General features: G+C 39.3%; 1 protein-coding gene across 1 annotated transcript; it reads left to right on the top strand.

Annotated features, from left to right (window-relative positions):
- Positions 1-1656: 1656 nt before the first annotated feature.
- CHDH (choline dehydrogenase) lies at positions 1657-14877 on the top strand. The gene is made up of 8 exons (XM_015816201.2): positions 1657-1780; positions 4217-5012; positions 8777-8928; positions 10438-10567; positions 11248-11382; positions 12331-12473; positions 12988-13090; positions 13563-14877. Exons 2-8 carry the CDS (start codon positions 4268-4270, stop codon positions 13979-13981), a joined length of 1827 nt encoding a protein of 608 aa, XP_015671687.1. The 5' UTR covers positions 1657-1780; positions 4217-4267; the 3' UTR covers positions 13982-14877.
- Positions 14878-16723: the final 1846 nt, after the last annotated feature.

Here is a 16723-nt window from a genome sequence, read left to right as displayed (position 1 = left end):
GACTTCAACTCCCAGAATTCCTGAGCCAGCTAAGCTGGCTCAGGAATTCTGGGAGTTGAAGTCCACGAGTCATAAAAGAGCCAAGGTTGACTACCCCTGTTGTAGAGGATTGAACCCTCTGTATTAGTTAAACCCACTGGTTCTACAGTCCACCCCTTTCTGAACATCACAAGTTAGTGGGACACCTGGAATTTGCAGATGATTTTGTTAGATGGCTGACATGTAAATTTAGCCATCTTTCAAAAATACTCCATTTCCAAGTTTGTTATCTCAAAAACTGTGGTTGCTCCCTCAGTTGCTATGTTTGATAGGCTGTAGCTTTTCTATCTCACCTGAGAAGGGGAAAGAAGGAAGGTGTAAGCAGGGAAAGCCCAGGGTCTTAGGGAATAGGAGTGGTCAATAGGTGCCATACTGTCCTTCTTCTTCTCCAATCACCTAACTTAAACTGGCGGCCCGTGGGCTGGATGCGTCATGCGCAGGCCACATCCACCCCGGCTCCACAAAGGTAAAAAACATTGTGATAGGTCACGATATGTCATGCGACATGATTGAGTTTGACACCCGTGACCTAACTACATAATCAATAAAACAGTCAGCAAAATGCTTACCTTGTTCTTGCTGTTGGTTGCTGCTGGCATAAGTGGGAAAACACTATCTTAAAACTTAAGACAGGTATAGATGACTTAAGCCTGGCTCACTCAGGGGTGGTACACTGCAGAAGAAGTAAGTTGCCAGGGTACATTTGTACTGTGATTAGATAATAAGTTGGCTTTTTGATAAGATACAGCAAGAAATTCATTTCCATTATATATTGTCTTAAGCTTTTATTATATTCCCAATTATCAGTTTTATACGTGCACCGATTAAGGCTAAACTTTACTCGCTAAACATTTTAAAAAGTATCCTTTTGTGTAGTTAGATGGGGGAGGGAACTTTGAAGTAGGGAAGGGGTCAGTGTTCTTCCACATCAGGACAGATAAGAGATGTAAGTTGTCAAAAAGGTTTCCAGAAGTTGGGTTGTTGTTGTTTTTTAAAAAAAAAATTAAGACACAAAGAATCAAGTTGTCTGGAATTACTAAAATTTATTTATTTATTGAATGTATTACTCTTGTAAAAGTATCACTGTAACCTGGAAGGGAAAAGGAGAAACACTGAAAGAAACCCATGCTTTCAGCTAGAAAATCTTTCATATTGATGCAGGTGAGGAATGAAGTGGAGAAGGAAGGCGTTTATTCAAGTCGCTTGTCTGCAACCGACCTGCTCCCAGACCCGGAGGCGGCCCACATTAGTGTACAAAGAAACGTTGCGAGCGATCATTACACCTCTGAAGACAGGCCCGGGGTTCTCAACCTTGGCAACTTTAAGACTTGTGGACTTCAACTCCCAGAATTCCTCAGCCAGCAAAGCTGGCTGAGGAATTCTGGGAGTTGAAGTCCACAAGTCTTAAAGTTGCCAAGGTTGAGAACCCCTGAACCATCCCGCTCTTTTCTCCGCGCACTCCTTCCAGGAACTAAAAGGGGGAGGAGAGGAACGAGACGCCTCCATCTATCTAACATGGAGAATCCTGGCAGTCCAACCCCCGCAGGGGCCCGCCTCCTTCTAGTGCCTGCCCGGGTGCTCTTTGGACTGGGCAGATGCCCGTCAGCAAAGCCGAAAGTCGGCGCTCGAAAGTTTCGCTCCTCCTCACCGGAGCGCCAGGAGCGTAGGAGCTTTGCGAGGAATGAAGCGAAGCTCCAGGATCCCCGGGAGACGGAGTGGCGCGCGCCAAGCTTAGCCGGCAGTGAGTAGGTGAAGCAGCACGTGGCGGCTGGGCGGGGCGGGGCTGCGTTGGCAGAGGACGTGAGCGAAGGAGGCAGAGTCGGGTGGGGTGAGAGAACGCTCGGCATGGCGGAATCGGTTGGGTTGCCGGAGAAACGAGATCTCTGTTGTCCCCCCCCCCCCCCCCCCCCCGCTTTAAAGTTCCTGGGGCAGCGAGCCGAGTTGGAGCGCTTGGCAGAATCCAGGCGGTCTTTAAAAAGGAGCCGCTCTGCTCTTGTGCAACAAGTACAAATTGAGTGGAAGTTCTCAGGAAAAGGAAGGGCAGCTTTCTTAGCCCGGGGAACCGATACCGGGAGCCTTTGCGCTAGGCAAAGCAGGGTGGGAGATGTGAACGAAGGGTTTGGTGTGACAGGTATCTTACTCTTCTGTGAAATCAAAAGCTTTAGCCTAAGAAAGAATCCAAAGCACTTGTATGAGAATCTTTTGATATTCACGCCGCCTTCGCCTCCTCCCCTTCATTTGTCGAAAATCAATTAAAATGACCGTTTTTAGTTTTTGCATGGAGTTAATCTCGGTTCTGCACTTCTGAGTTTGTCTGTTTTGATTGTTTAAATCAGGGCTTTTCAACCTTTTCACCCATTGTACCACTTTTAGGATATGGCAACATCCGAGTATCACCAGTCGCCTAGCAAGGTGTCAAAACCTGATGACCCACCCCAAAAAGGAAAAAAGTGATAAAGTACAGGTAGTCCTCGACTTACAACAATTTGCTTAGTGACTGTTCGAAGTTACAATGGCACTGAAAAAGTGCCCCCAAGCCACAGCCGAGCAAGACACCTGCCTGCCCACCCGGCGGCGCTCTTCCTCCTGTCCGAGATTTTCATCGTTGTGAGCATTTCTGTTGAGGATTGGCAGAGGGGGTGGGGTGGGTGTTTGGCTTTTATTCCCCCTCCCCATCTGCTGGGTGGTTGCAGCAGGTTTTGGTCAATTCACATGACCCTGGGACACTATGACCGTCATAAATATGAATCAGTTGCCAAGCATCTGACTGTAAATCACAAGACCCTGGAGATGCTGCAACATTCCAGCTGATCAGCGCTTCTTCTGGGCTCAGCAGAAGCACCAGGATCAGTGCTGCTTTCCAGCTGATCGGTGCTTCTTCTGGGCTCAGCAGAAGCACCAGGATCAGCTCTGAGAGCTCCACCTGGAGCCTGGTGCTGATCCTGGCACTTCCACTGAGCCCTGACAGCCCTGCAGCTCCAGCCATCTCTCGCTCAGGCTTGTGTGGTGCTGCCACCAGTTCAGTTCATTCCCCTCCCCCGCTACCACTTTTCTAGGATGGTCGCGTACCACCTGCCAGGTGCCAATGTACCACAGGTGGTACCCATACCACTGGTTGAAAAGCCCTGGTTTAAATCTCAGATCACTTTAAATGGGACTTTACACAGGACTTTAAATGTGCATCTTCAGTGTTTAAAACTTAAATATTTAAAGGTGACTGCAGTCTCGGAAGCAGTGTACTGTACTGTGCTGTAGTTGGATGTTGGGCTAGGACTGGTGTGACACAGGTTCAAATTCCCCCTTGATCAGGGAGATAATAATAAAGTTGGAAGGGACCTTGGAGGTCATCTAGTCCAACCCCCTGCTCGGGCAGGATCATTCTCACACTGCTAATTAACCTCACAGGTTGACAAGATAAAATACGCCATGTTTGCTGCCTTGTGACCCAGAACTCAGTGCAGTAAATACAAACAAATAGTAGCTTCTGGCTCAAGCAGGAAATCTACGCAAAATCTACTGCTTTGCATGGACTGAAGAAATAGGACCATTGCGTGGAGCGACCTTTCTCCCCAGTCATCATGTGGATATTTGAATCCATAGTGGATTTAACTGGATTTAATGCATACTTCTGAATACATATTGGGTGCCCAAAATGGGGGTAGGAGAAGCAAGTGGATGAAAAGTGGATGGTGAAAAAAGCAAAATACATAAATTAAACTCATACCTATCTACCTTGGACACTTCCATTCCCCTGATACCCCACAGTTCTCCAGAAGGTCTATAAAAAGTGATATATAATTATATAAGAAGTAATGTTGAAAGTGGTTTTGCTTTTGAGAAATGCAAAGTAACAGATGAGTTTTGTCACAATTAGATGAAATGTGAGTGAGGAACTACAAAGTTTTGTTTAACAATCCATAAAGTGAAGATGTTTTGCAATGGCAATACTGTAAAAGTTTCAAAGTAATATGTGCACTAACCTAACATCCATTAAAAGAAATTCAAATTTTATATCTTTTAACCTGCCTCTCCCCATATTTCAATTTTGTGCTTAAAGAAATGTATGATTTAAGCCATTTTAAATGATACAGTGACATAAATAGTTTATATCGTACATTAATATATATTCTTTTTGTGTTATATTTCATTTTACTAAGATCATTTTTTCCCTTTCTAGATTAGAATATTTGGACCCAAATTGACTACATCTGAAATATCATAGGAAATAATGTCTTTCTTAATCAAAGGTGCTCAAAAGCATGGCTTTATCTGTCAAACCCACAAAGAATTATTCAAAAGATGTATACCGAAGAGTTCAAAAGCTTTCAAAGGACAAAAAATGAGATCTTCACAAGCATCCTCTCCACTTAATTCTAAAAATATGGACTCTTTCAGTTATATAATAGTCGGAGCTGGGTCTGCAGGATGCGTTTTAGCCAACCGATTGACTGAAGATCCTCACCACACTGTGAAGCTACTTGAAGCAGGTCCCAAAGATACTGTTTTAGGTAGCAAACAATTATTGTGGAAGATTCATATGCCTGCTGCTTTAACTTACAATCTCTGTGATGAGAAATACAACTGGTACTACCATACAACACCCCAAAAACACATGGATAATCGTATCATGTACTGGCCCAGAGGACGAGTCTGGGGTGGTTCCTCATCCCTCAATGCCATGGTGTACATTCGGGGCCATGCAGAAGATTATAACAGGTGGAGTCAAGAAGGGGCTGTTGGATGGGACTATGAATTCTGTTTGCCATATTTTAAGAGAGCACAAACTCATGAGTTAGGGGCTGATCTTTATCGAGGAGGGGACGGCCCACTTCATGTGTCAAGGGGAAAAACAAAAAACCCTCTTCATTGCACATTCCTGGATGCAGCTCAGCAAGCTGGGTACCCTTTCACGGACGATATGAATGGTTTTCAACAAGAAGGCTTTGGCTGGATGGATATGACAATATATAAAGGTTAGCTTTGACGTGTTCTGTTTGTAGTAGGCACGAACACCAGTCTTTGTAAACTCTTATAATGATTTGAAAACTTTTTCATAATGAAAAAAGCCCATAATTGCTGATGTTTTCTTTTAAGTAGCTAATAGCATGCCTTGAGAAAGAGGTTGGACTAGAAGGTGTGAAACTTTGTGTGTGGGGGGGTGGGTGGGAACAAGGGCTAGTCCTGCTATTTAAGTGGAATATTGAGGGCTATATATCAAACCTAAATTTCATTTATTTTTTAAATTTAAATTAGATTAGGTAATTAAACTAATACTCCCCCTATATTTATATAGAGGGAGTATTAGTTTAATTGACCACCATTGGGACCAGAATTTCTGTTGCTAAGCAAGGTGGTTGTTAAATGAATCACCCTCAATTTCACAACCTTTTTTTGTTATTGTTGTGAAGTGAATCACTGCAGTTGCTTATTTATTTATATACCATATTTAGAGACAGCCCATCTCCCTCAAAGAGCAACTCTTAAGTGAATCGTATGTTCAATAAGCAAATCTGGCTTCCGCCATTGACTTTGCTTATCGGAAGCCAGCAGGGAACATTGCAAAATGGTGACCACGAGGTTCTGGGACACCGGAACCCTTGTAAATATATGCCATTTGCCAAGCACGCAGTTTTGATCATGTAACTGGGGGGGATGGTACAATGGTTGTGTGAAGACCAGCTGCAAGTCACTTTTTTCAGTGCCGTTGTAACTTTGAATGAACAATAAGCAAATGTTGTGAATCGAGGATTACCTGTATTAAGATTACTGTAAATAATTTTATGTAATCGTGTCACCATAAATTAGTGTAAACTGGAATATTCTTCAAAAGTACACAAGTAGAAAAATGACAAACTTTATAAATGTAATTATTAGAGTGTGAACTTTTCAGTGTGAAACTGAAACGTAGCGACTGATATATTTATTCCTGGTCTGAGAATTGATAGCATTAGTCACAGTTCTTTCTCAGCAGACATTCTTTTGGACTATTAAAGCAGCAGCTTCCAGAGGAATCTGTCAAAACAGGCAAGATGACAGAGGTGATGTTGTGATGCAAGCCTGTCCCCTTGTAAATGCATATGTGACATTGACGCACATACAAAGGGAGCACTGTTTGCATCCTAAACTGTCTCCTCCATTTTGCCTGTTTTGATACTGTCCATAGATGTTGCTGTATTCAGGTTAACCCTTCCTTTCAAAATACAACTGTGAATAAAATAAATTAATTACAGCATAAACCTTATATCAAGTAACAATCGATTTTAAATATTCATTATGGAAGAACTGACATTGCAAGATATATCATAAAATTAATGTTTCTCATGAGTATCTCTGTCTTGTAAAATGCTCTGGACAAAATCAAAGTTGAAGTATTCCTCCTGCCAGAATAGTACCTACACTTATACCTAACAAAATTCCCACAAGGAAATACTTAATGATCTTGGTAAATCAATATGAAAGTGGCGTGTACTAACTTATTTATCTTTTTGGTTTATATAGTTTTTATTTTTTACTATTGTAAGCTGCCCTGGGTTATCCTGAGGTAAGATGGGTGGACTTTACATTTTATAAATAAATAAATTATAAACTCATAGCCATTATTAACTTCATTCATTTGCTGGTTCACTGGAATTATTTATTTTGGCTGACAGACCAATTTCTTTCCACATTAAATACACAATAGAGCAGCAACTGAATGATAAAACATTAACCATCTGGTTTTTGTTTAATCTGTTTCATTTTTAAAGGTTGTGTGGAAAGGTAGATATTTTTTTTGCCATGGCAAGGGGTTTGGCATACAAATCCAGAACTGCAACTTAAACTATTTTTTGCTTGATCCTTAGATAATTATAATTGTCCACAATGGCAGCTGTTAAAATAGAAATGAATGCCTGAATTAAACCCAGTACAGAGCAACAATGTAGATTTAGGGCCAGTACTGCATGCCAGACTTAAAGGTTTTATAGGCATTTGACACCCATAGTTTATGAGAAATATTAAATAAAATTATAACAGTCTGTCAGACCTGCCACAAACCTAAACCTCTAAATAGAAATTATCCTTGGCTCCATTTATTGAGATAGGTATAGTTTTATTCGAAGTCAATATACTCAAACATTATCTTTCTCAATATTAAATTAGAGAAGCAAGCTGAACCTAAATCAAGGCAATATAAGCCTATAGTCCAGTGATGGCGAACCTTTTAGAGACCGAGTGCCCCAAAACCAGCCCTGCTTTGCCCGCTCCACCAACCCCCGCCCCTACCCCACCCACCCGTAGGGCCACTCACTGCCTCCACGGCTTGCCGCAGATTGCCCAGGCGGCCCAGCAATGCCATGGAGGCCATGCCCTCTGCCCGTGCCCCACAGCATCAACTGAGCGTGATGGGGCACGAGGGTGGAGTCCTGTCCCTGCTGCCCGGCTGCCATGTCCTTGGCTGCACTCCTCCGCGCGGGCTGCATTTGGGTGCGACTCTCCTCTGGGGGGGGTACTGGTGAGGAGGGGGCTGCAGGGCAAGGAGGGGCTGGGGCGATGGCATGCATGCCCACAGAGAGGGCTCTGAGTGCCGCCTCTGGCATGTGTGCCATAGGTTCACCACCACTGCTATAGTCAATCAACTGAAGAGATAGACTGAGATTTGGGTTTTGAATTGGTTTCTACCCACACATATAGCAGCAGGAAGATCAGGCTTGTAAGTGGTGTATGGTATCACAATAAGATTCCTCTCATTGAAAAATCTGGTTGTCATTTTTTGTGGGGAGAGGACTGACAGTTTAATATACAGTGGTATCCTGGTACTCAACTGCTTTGAAACTCATCGAATTTAGTATTCAGTGCATTTTGTCCTGGTACTCATTGTTTGGTACTAAATGCACAAGCTACAACTTGTTGGTGTCAGCTTCCTTGTGACTCGCTACATTATTCCTTATGGGAAAAAAATTGTTTGGTACTCATCGTTTTTGTATTCATCACTCCTCCTGTAACCAATTAATAATGAATATCAATGTATCACTGTATTTCAATTGAGAAATTGTTAAGATTTAGGACTTGATTATTTTACAGATTATCTGATTAATATGTGACTGTCTGGATCAGAAGTGGCCTTTTTCTCCACTTTCAAAAACTTGCCTGTCAGTCATGTAGTAAAATATTTTTCTCAAACTATGAAATGGACTCCATTTTCAGCTGAGTTCCATTTAATCTTCACTTTCTTTCTGTTTCTCAGAAAAGGATTCAAGCTGTTGTTTTTTAATTTTTTACATGTTTTTAGTATTTTTTTGTCTTTTGTAAATAATAGGGTTGCCAGGTCTGCTTCCAAAAAATAGCAGACAAGCGGGGGGTGGTGGTTAAGTAGTAAAAAAGTAGACTGTACAGCTTTAGATTACGTACCATTTCATCATAAAGCTTTTGAATAAAAAAAATGTCCACTATTTTGTGAAAAAAAATAGTGAACATAATGTGAAAAAAGCGGACTGTCCACTCAAATAGTGGACACCTGGCAACCCTAGTAAATAAATTTGCATTATTACTCTGCCTTGATTAATCTTCAGTTGTGGAGTACGGTAATAACTTTAAAATGTTAATATATAATCACAATAGAACAGATAAAATTATTTTGGTATTTATTTTATTTATTAAACATTTAAAACCAGATTTTCCCAGAGCAGTTTACCATACTGAAATAACATAAATTATTTGTGTTGCAGTTATTGTCACAATAAAAACATGCATTTTATAGGTAAAAGGTGGAGTACAGCTAGTGCATATCTTCATCCTGCTTTGTCACGTCCAAACCTGTCTGCAGAAGTCAGTACACTTGTTACAAAAGTTTTATTTGAGGGGACCAAAGCAATTGGTATTGAGTATATTAAAAATGGAGAAAAGAAAAAGGTAAGAATGTGCAGTATTGTTTCTTCAACTTTGAAAAGAAAATCAACTAGCAGCTTCTACTAACTTTTCATTTTTGGCTCATTAGAGTTGTAGTAAAGGCTCTTATATTGTTGAAATAAGAGCAAAATACAATTGACACTTCAAATCCATGTCACGTATTAATCTCAAGAAAGCATTGCTGTAACCTGATCAAACTATAATGGGTACCACTCCATTCTGCACTTTTTCATTTATGTTGGCTTTTGAGTTAGTTGGGTTCCCCCCAGCCCCCCAACTTCTCAAAATGAAATCCATACTGGTTTGAAAATAGCTATTTCTTTCATTGAAAATACTGTCATTCTAATATTTTAAAGAGAAAGAAAAAAGTCTGTATTTACTAAGTTTCCTTTGATAATTGACTTTTTGCTACCTTGAAACTGCACTGCTAGTTTGAATGCCCCTTCACTATATTAATTTGAAGCTTTCATAGATACTTTGTGTTTTGAGTTATTTTATTTAGTGATTATCAGCAACTCTGGGTGCAATTCTTTCACCACTGAGTCCAGCTCATTTATTAATAAGTTCATATATATTAGTTCCAGGCTTAAAATTAGGAATTCTTAAGGATGACTTCTTTTCAGTTGTGAAAATAGTTTATTCCTGCGCTTTCTTTAAATTTAAAAAAAATGGCAGTTCATAAGACAAATTGTTTTCCTATGTTATAATTGCAATATTATAAAAATGTAGTGTGGAAGTTTTTGAAGAATGCATTACATTGTTAAAATTGTACTCTGGAATTAGCCACATTATAAATGGTTAAGTTAAGCTAAATCTTTCTGTGCTATGTTGTTTTCAGTACCACTGCTATGATATGATTAGTCACTTGCAGATTTGTGCTGCCAGATGACTATTCAATAGAAGAATGTGAGAAACCAATATTTTCTTTGATCTCCAGAATGTGCATGTTTTTTGGTTGATGATACATATTGAAACTATTGTTTTGATTGATAATACAAAGCAAATGTTTATTTTAATGGGATTATTTGAGTAATGTGAGATACAGTTTAGGGCAGGGGTGTCAAACTCGGGTCATGTGTCGTGACGTATTGTGACTTTTTTCCCCTTGCTGGAGCTGGGCTGGGTGCAACTTCTGTGTGATGCATCCGGCCCATGGGCCAGCAGTTTGACACCCCTGGTTTAGGGGGAAAAGAGGCATTTGTCAGGAGAACAATACATTATTTGCACTAATAAAAGCTTTTGATTTAGTATTAAATTTTGAAGAATAGTTTATGTTAACAAGGAGAAAAGTTTAGTAAGTATGTTTGGATGGGCAGGAAATATTAGCATTGCTTAAAAGGAAACTTTATTTAAAAATGTATGATAGAGCATATTTTAATAATTTCTAGGTTACAAAACTTGTAGATATAACATGAGTATGAAAACGGAAGGCTACAAATCAATAGCATTATTTTATATTGACTTGAGTCTATCAAAATTTAGTCTGATTAAATTGCTATTATTTTATTTCAGGTTTTTGCTACTAAGGAAGTTATTTTAAGTGGTGGTGCCATAAATTCTCCACAGTTACTTCTGCTATCTGGAGTTGGAAATGCAGATGATCTAAAAAAATTAGGAATCCCTAGTGTCTGCCATCTTTCAGGTGTGTATGATAGATTCAGTATAGTTCCGTATAAGGCTGGGTTGAATTTGAAAGTAAAAGGTGTTTAGATGTTCCCATAGCCCAGGGGTAGACAACCTTGGCTCAGGAATTCTGGGAGTTGAAGTCCACTGAGTCATAAAAGAGCCAAGGTTGCCTACCCCTGTCATAGCCTCTTCCAAGAACTCCTTAAATCAACTCCTTCTCTCTTAAAAGAGAGAAGCAACCTAGAACTAAGGAGAAACTTCCTGACAGTGAGAACAATTAACCAGTGGAACAACCTGCCTCCAGAAGCGGTGAATGCACCAACACTGGAAGTTTTTAAGAAGAAACTGGACAGCCATTTGTCCCAAATGGTATAGGGTTTCCTGCCTGAGCAGGGGGTTGGACTAGATGACCTCCAAGGTCCCTTCCAACTTTATCATTATTATTATTATTATTATAGCTGTGTCCTTTCCTAGGTTGACATGAATTCCCTTTTTAGTAGTTACGTAATCCCAGGAAAGACCAATTTCATTTACAGAATTGCAGACAAGTGCTGTGCAGACACCCATGGGCACTTGGAAAATCTTTCTGCTTTTCAAACCAAAATGCTGCATTGTCTGAGTTCCATATATTTGTAAATATAATTGTAAATATTTGTAGTATGCATACATTGGACTTTTTTTGGTCATTTCTGCTAGGGGTTGGCCAGAATCTCCAAGATCATTTGGAAGTGTACATACAGCAAAAGTGCACTCAACCTCTAACACTGTATAAATCACAAAAGCCTCTTCAAATGATCAAAATTGGTCTTGAATGGTTCTGGAAATCCACAGGTATGATTTAGAATTATATTTTGTTATGTTCTCATTTTGCTAGAGATATAAATCAGCTTTTAAACTAAAGATTTCATGAATCTGTCTATTGATAATAGTTTTTTTTCTTGTAGATGATTCATTTGACACACTTTCATTCCAGATAAGGAAATCAAGGGTTTTTCAGAATTTCAGACTACGTCTGCAAGTAGCTTTACTTCACTGGATTTTCAAATAATGCTTAGTTGTTAATCTCTTGTAACAAACAGGAAGTTAATATTTATAGAAATTATTGAGAATTCTAAGATTGGCTGCAGCATTCAAAGAATATTTAGAATAGAAGCACAAATAATTATTGTTACTGTTGTATAACTGTTTTTCTTGTGTGCTGGTCAATAACACTAATACTGTTCCATGTTAATAACTTAACATTCTCAAGTGCAATAATTTTATGACAGCTAAGGCAATTTAAAATAAATTAATATGAATATATACTTTTAAATATTTTAAATGGTCAAATAATATATAAAAGCAATTATACCTGATTACAAAGTACACTGCATGTTATAAATTAAGTATATTTCTAAAGCGAAAAGAAAACCTATTTCAACTGCGAACGCTTTCATGGTAAACGAGACATGCTCTTGATTTCATAAGCTATAATATGATTTGGGATTGTTTTGAATTAATATATGTTATTTATGACCAAGGCCACTATGGCTTGTTCAACAAATTATGACTTACATGATGCATCATCCAATGAGTACAGTCCCAAAAGCAGGTGGTAACTATGTCCTGCGAACTGGACTCCAACCACAAAGTTTTAGTAATGAGTCTTAGGTACAATTTTTACTGTGTGTGGTGAATGTTCATAGCATAAAATACAGGGAATGTAAAATGATTTTTTGAAACCCTCATTCTTCCATTTTCATTATTTATGTATCTGGTGTTTGCTGTTTCACCTTTCAGGAGATGGAGCCACTGCCCATTTAGAGACTGGTGGATTTATAAGAAGTCGTCCAGGCATTTCTCACCCTGATATCCAGTTCCATTTCCTCCCTTCTCAGGTGATTGACCATGGGCGGGTTGCCTCACAGTTGGAAGCTTATCAGGTGAGTAGTAATACCAATTACAACATTAGAATATCCACTGGACAGAAATATTTTCCTGAAAGGTTGTTCATTTTCTTGGAGCATATAATTAAAGAAGCACATTGTACTTTTGGAAATAGTTCCCAATCCCTTTGTTGGTGGGCAGAAGGCTTAACCAGAGATGACATAGATTCTCATTCAATCGATATACAGACAATATAATTCATCCAAAACCTCTAAAAAGGCATCTTCACATTGTAAAGGGTTTTGTGGATCTCTTGTGTTTGTTAACCAATTATTAACTACCCTCATTTTAATATAAAAATATAATTAATACAAGATGTGATTTTCACTCTAAAGCCAGTGAGTAATGAAAGAAGTAGAAACCAAGCTTTGAAACCTGGAATAATTGCCTAAATCAACTGTGCAATAACTAAATAATTCGTGAAACCCCAAGTTTCTATGAATCCCATTAGGTTATTTTATAATGAACCTTTAGATGCCATTTACCATGAATCTTCTTGGATTGTTACAGGTCCATATTGGCCCTATGCGAAGTACCAGTGTAGGAAAGCTGAAGCTGAAGAGTGCAAACCCTGCTGAGCATCCAATCCTTGAGCCTAACTATTTGTCAACAGGTAATGCAGAATTATCTATATTCTGTGTTGTTGTTGTTTTCAGCTTGTAAACTAAACTCACCTATGAACAATATAGTTACACCTTCTATAGACAATGGCATGTTGCACTGTTAGTCTTATTTTGATGGCATTTTCCACTTCTTTGTATCTGTTCCTCTTCCATTAGTCATGGATGAAGGATTAAATGTGCAAAGATCTGTTTTAAAATTGTTATTCTACTAAATGGTACGTACAGGAAATCTATTACTTCAATTTTCCTCATTTTACATTCAAAATTTTCTTTCTTGTTCATGGCAAATAGATATTAAAATGTAAAGCAATGTCCACCTTACCCGCCTTTCCTGTATCTTAAGTTGTGACATTTTACTCTGAACTGTTGTCTGAAAAGAAAGAATGTAGCATTAATGTTTATATTGGTTGTGCTGCGCACACAGTCATTGTGATTTAGTCTTGTTTTGTGTTCTTTTAACAGAAATGGATGTCTGGGAGTTTCGCCAGTGTGTGAAATTAGCTAGAGAGATCTTTGCTCAGAAAGCATTTGAAGAATTCCGTGGGCCTGAGATTCAACCAGGGGAACATATTCAGTCTGACAAAGAAATAGATGCTTTCATAAGACAAAAAGCTGATAGTGCCTATCATCCTTCGTGCACTTGCAAAATGGGACAGAGTTCTGATTCTACTGCTGTGGTTGATCCTGAGACCAAAGTCATAGGCACAGAAAATGTAAGAGTAGTTGACGCCTCAATAATGCCCAGTATTGTTAGCGGGAATTTAAATGCCCCAACCATCATGATAGCAGAGAAGGCTGCTGATCTTATCTTGGGATTGCCACCGCTTCGAGAGAAAAATGTTCCAGTATATAAACCTCAAACTCTGGAAACTCAGCGTTAATTTTTTGCTCTGCACTAGAAGTTTGCCTCCATAGGAGAATCTTGGCCTACTTTTTCTGTAGGAACATGTATAAAGAGTAGCACCACTTGATATGTTTTTCTATAGCACTAAATCAAAAATCTACTTTCAATGTCAAGAAAAAGGATGTACAATAGAAAAGATGCTTTACTTCAGTTAGTATTTGTTAATAATAGATTACTAAAACATCTGATTAACCACATAATTATTATAAATAGACATTTGATAGTATGTGCAGTAAATTTTTACCATAAAACAGAAGTCAGATATTGCATAGTCCTACAAAACAGTGGAAGGAAAAATAACAAAAATAGAATGTAGTTTATGGCTTTTGATTCTATGTAATAACAAATAGATGGGCTAGTATATTTATCATTTTGCCTATTTTCCACATCCGGTCTAAAGGTAAAGAGAAAATAGCAACATATTTTTTCTAGTACACAAGGCAGCATTTAATCTCAGAATGAAATAAAATTGCCACACTGACACCATTTTGTAGCTGAATTTTATTCAGGATAGTTTTCTTGGATTATTCTAAATAACTGAAGCAGAATTATGTTCAGGTTAGACCTCTTTGACCTATATTCTGTATCTTGTACATTTGAGACATTTTTTTTCAATTGGTCACTAAAGAATAGAAAAGAATGAAAGTCCTGCTGAAGTGATGCCGTGCTTTTAGTAGAAATAATCATGATTAAATTATCTTGCTTGTGCTTTGCAAAAATATTTTATTTCTGAAATATGCAAATTTTAATATAATTATGTTTAGCCTCGGGGTTTTTTTTTTGCTCTCTTTTTCTATAGGCAATGCTATGATTTATTTTGTCTTACCTTATTGTTTAAATACATTAAGAGAATAATAAAGGCCTTGCACTGAATTGGTCTCATTAAGCAAGATTATTTGCATCCTTAATTGAAAACAAGGGGGAGTTGACTTTAATCCACAGAACGATTTCTGGCAAGTGTTCCATTAAAAAATGGCCGATCAGCTAACCCATAGGAGATGGATTTAGTTGTGAACTAACTCAGGCATAAAAAAGGTTAAACTAATCAATGAGTTGTATTATAGGAACTTCTAAACTACATTTTTGTATACCTAGGCCTCCAGAAAAGAAAGATCAATAAGATGGGATGATAAGATGGAATAGGTGGACAGAGACTGAAGAATTTTAATATGCAACCACCTACATGCTTCAGGGCAAATATTATTTAAGAAAAGTTCATGGTTGTCCTGAGCCAATAGAGGCATGAAGGTTGAAATACTCCAGCATAAACAGCTGAGAGGCTTCCAAATCCAACTCTGCAATTTCAAGAAAAGATTAGCCATGCAACCTGGCAAGAGATAATATATAAGCATTATCCCCTACTGGTTCCTACAGCCTGAACTCCACACAGATATGGTATCTGGAACATATCACCTTAAAGTGCCCTTGATTGCCATCAAGATTTCCACGAGGATCACAACCATCCTCCTCTTTCCTTAGGATCATGAATAGTGGAGAACTCAGAATCTTGGAGAGACTGTCTCTAAAAGGGCAGTATCTGTGCCTTCACCCAGCCAGGTTTCAGTAATATACACCAGCTGGTTTGTTCATCCACCATCAGAATTTGAATGGCAAGACCCAAGGATGAAACTCCCTCTCTCCCTTTCCTAATGGTTTGCCCAACACCACTATCACAGCTTCTTGACTTGACCTGACACTACTATTCCCTTTTTCCATTCCCCTCAAGTTGCTTACATGCCATCTTCACTGCCTTTCAGCCAACTACAGACATTGTCTTAGCGCTTAACTCTGCCACACTCCCCAATTGGCAATAATCTGCCTAACTTTGTTCTCAGTCAAGTTCCCATTCTCCCTTCTCTATTCCTTCCAATTTTACGTGGCCCAGTTTCTACCCCACTCTGACAGGAGACTTTAGAGGATCAATCCCAATTTCACTCTGGGGAAAGGGGATATTGTCAGTCATTCCCTGCTTCTCATCCAGGGTAACTCCTGTCACATAGTCCCCAAGGGCTTCAACAGCTTTGATAGAGCAAAACTTCTCGCTGTTGCTGGCCCTTCTATGGCTTGCTAGAACCCTGTACATTCCATCAACAGACACCTCGACCTACAACCAGCCTACGAACATCTCAGAATTCAAATCAACTGCACAGAATTCAAATCAACCAACCAGAGATAGCACCAACCCTCAACCAACCCACACAAGCCCCCCCCACACCAGTTCACCTCCCAATGGCCCTCACCTGATGTAATCTCCCCATCACAAGATTCTCACTGGTGACCCACACAAGACCCATCACAAGACCCTGACCTGACGTGACCTCACCAACACAAGATTTACTGACGGCATAAAGCCCTTCTAAACAGAAGAACACTGATTTTGACATCCCTTAAATTCCGCTGAAGATGTTACCTAGCCTGGTAATGAAACATTCAGAAACCAACCCACAAGCTTGGAGAATAAACCTCCACCTTCACCCTGTACATTGCCGAGATTCACTAGTGAGATTTTCAGACCAGCTTTCATTGAAGCAGCAACATTTTTTGGCTATCAATTCTGGCAGCCATGGCCCACAAGCCAGGCTCTGACAACAGCTCCTTTTGTTACCTAGCCATGACAGCCATTGCAACCAGGCCCCAGCTGAATTCCCCTGCGTCATGTCTCCCATCTGATGTGCAGTTTCATGGTTCTAATCTTCCATCAACATATCCAATACCGACA

Source organism: Protobothrops mucrosquamatus, unplaced genomic scaffold (genome assembly GCF_001527695.2).
Source record: "Protobothrops mucrosquamatus isolate PMUCROS unplaced genomic scaffold, P.Mucros_1.0 scaffold414, whole genome shotgun sequence".
Classification (NCBI taxonomy): domain Eukaryota; kingdom Metazoa; phylum Chordata; class Lepidosauria; order Squamata; family Viperidae; genus Protobothrops; species Protobothrops mucrosquamatus.
The sequence above is the reverse complement of the archived record's forward strand: the minus strand, read 5'-3'. Positions and strand labels throughout refer to the sequence as shown.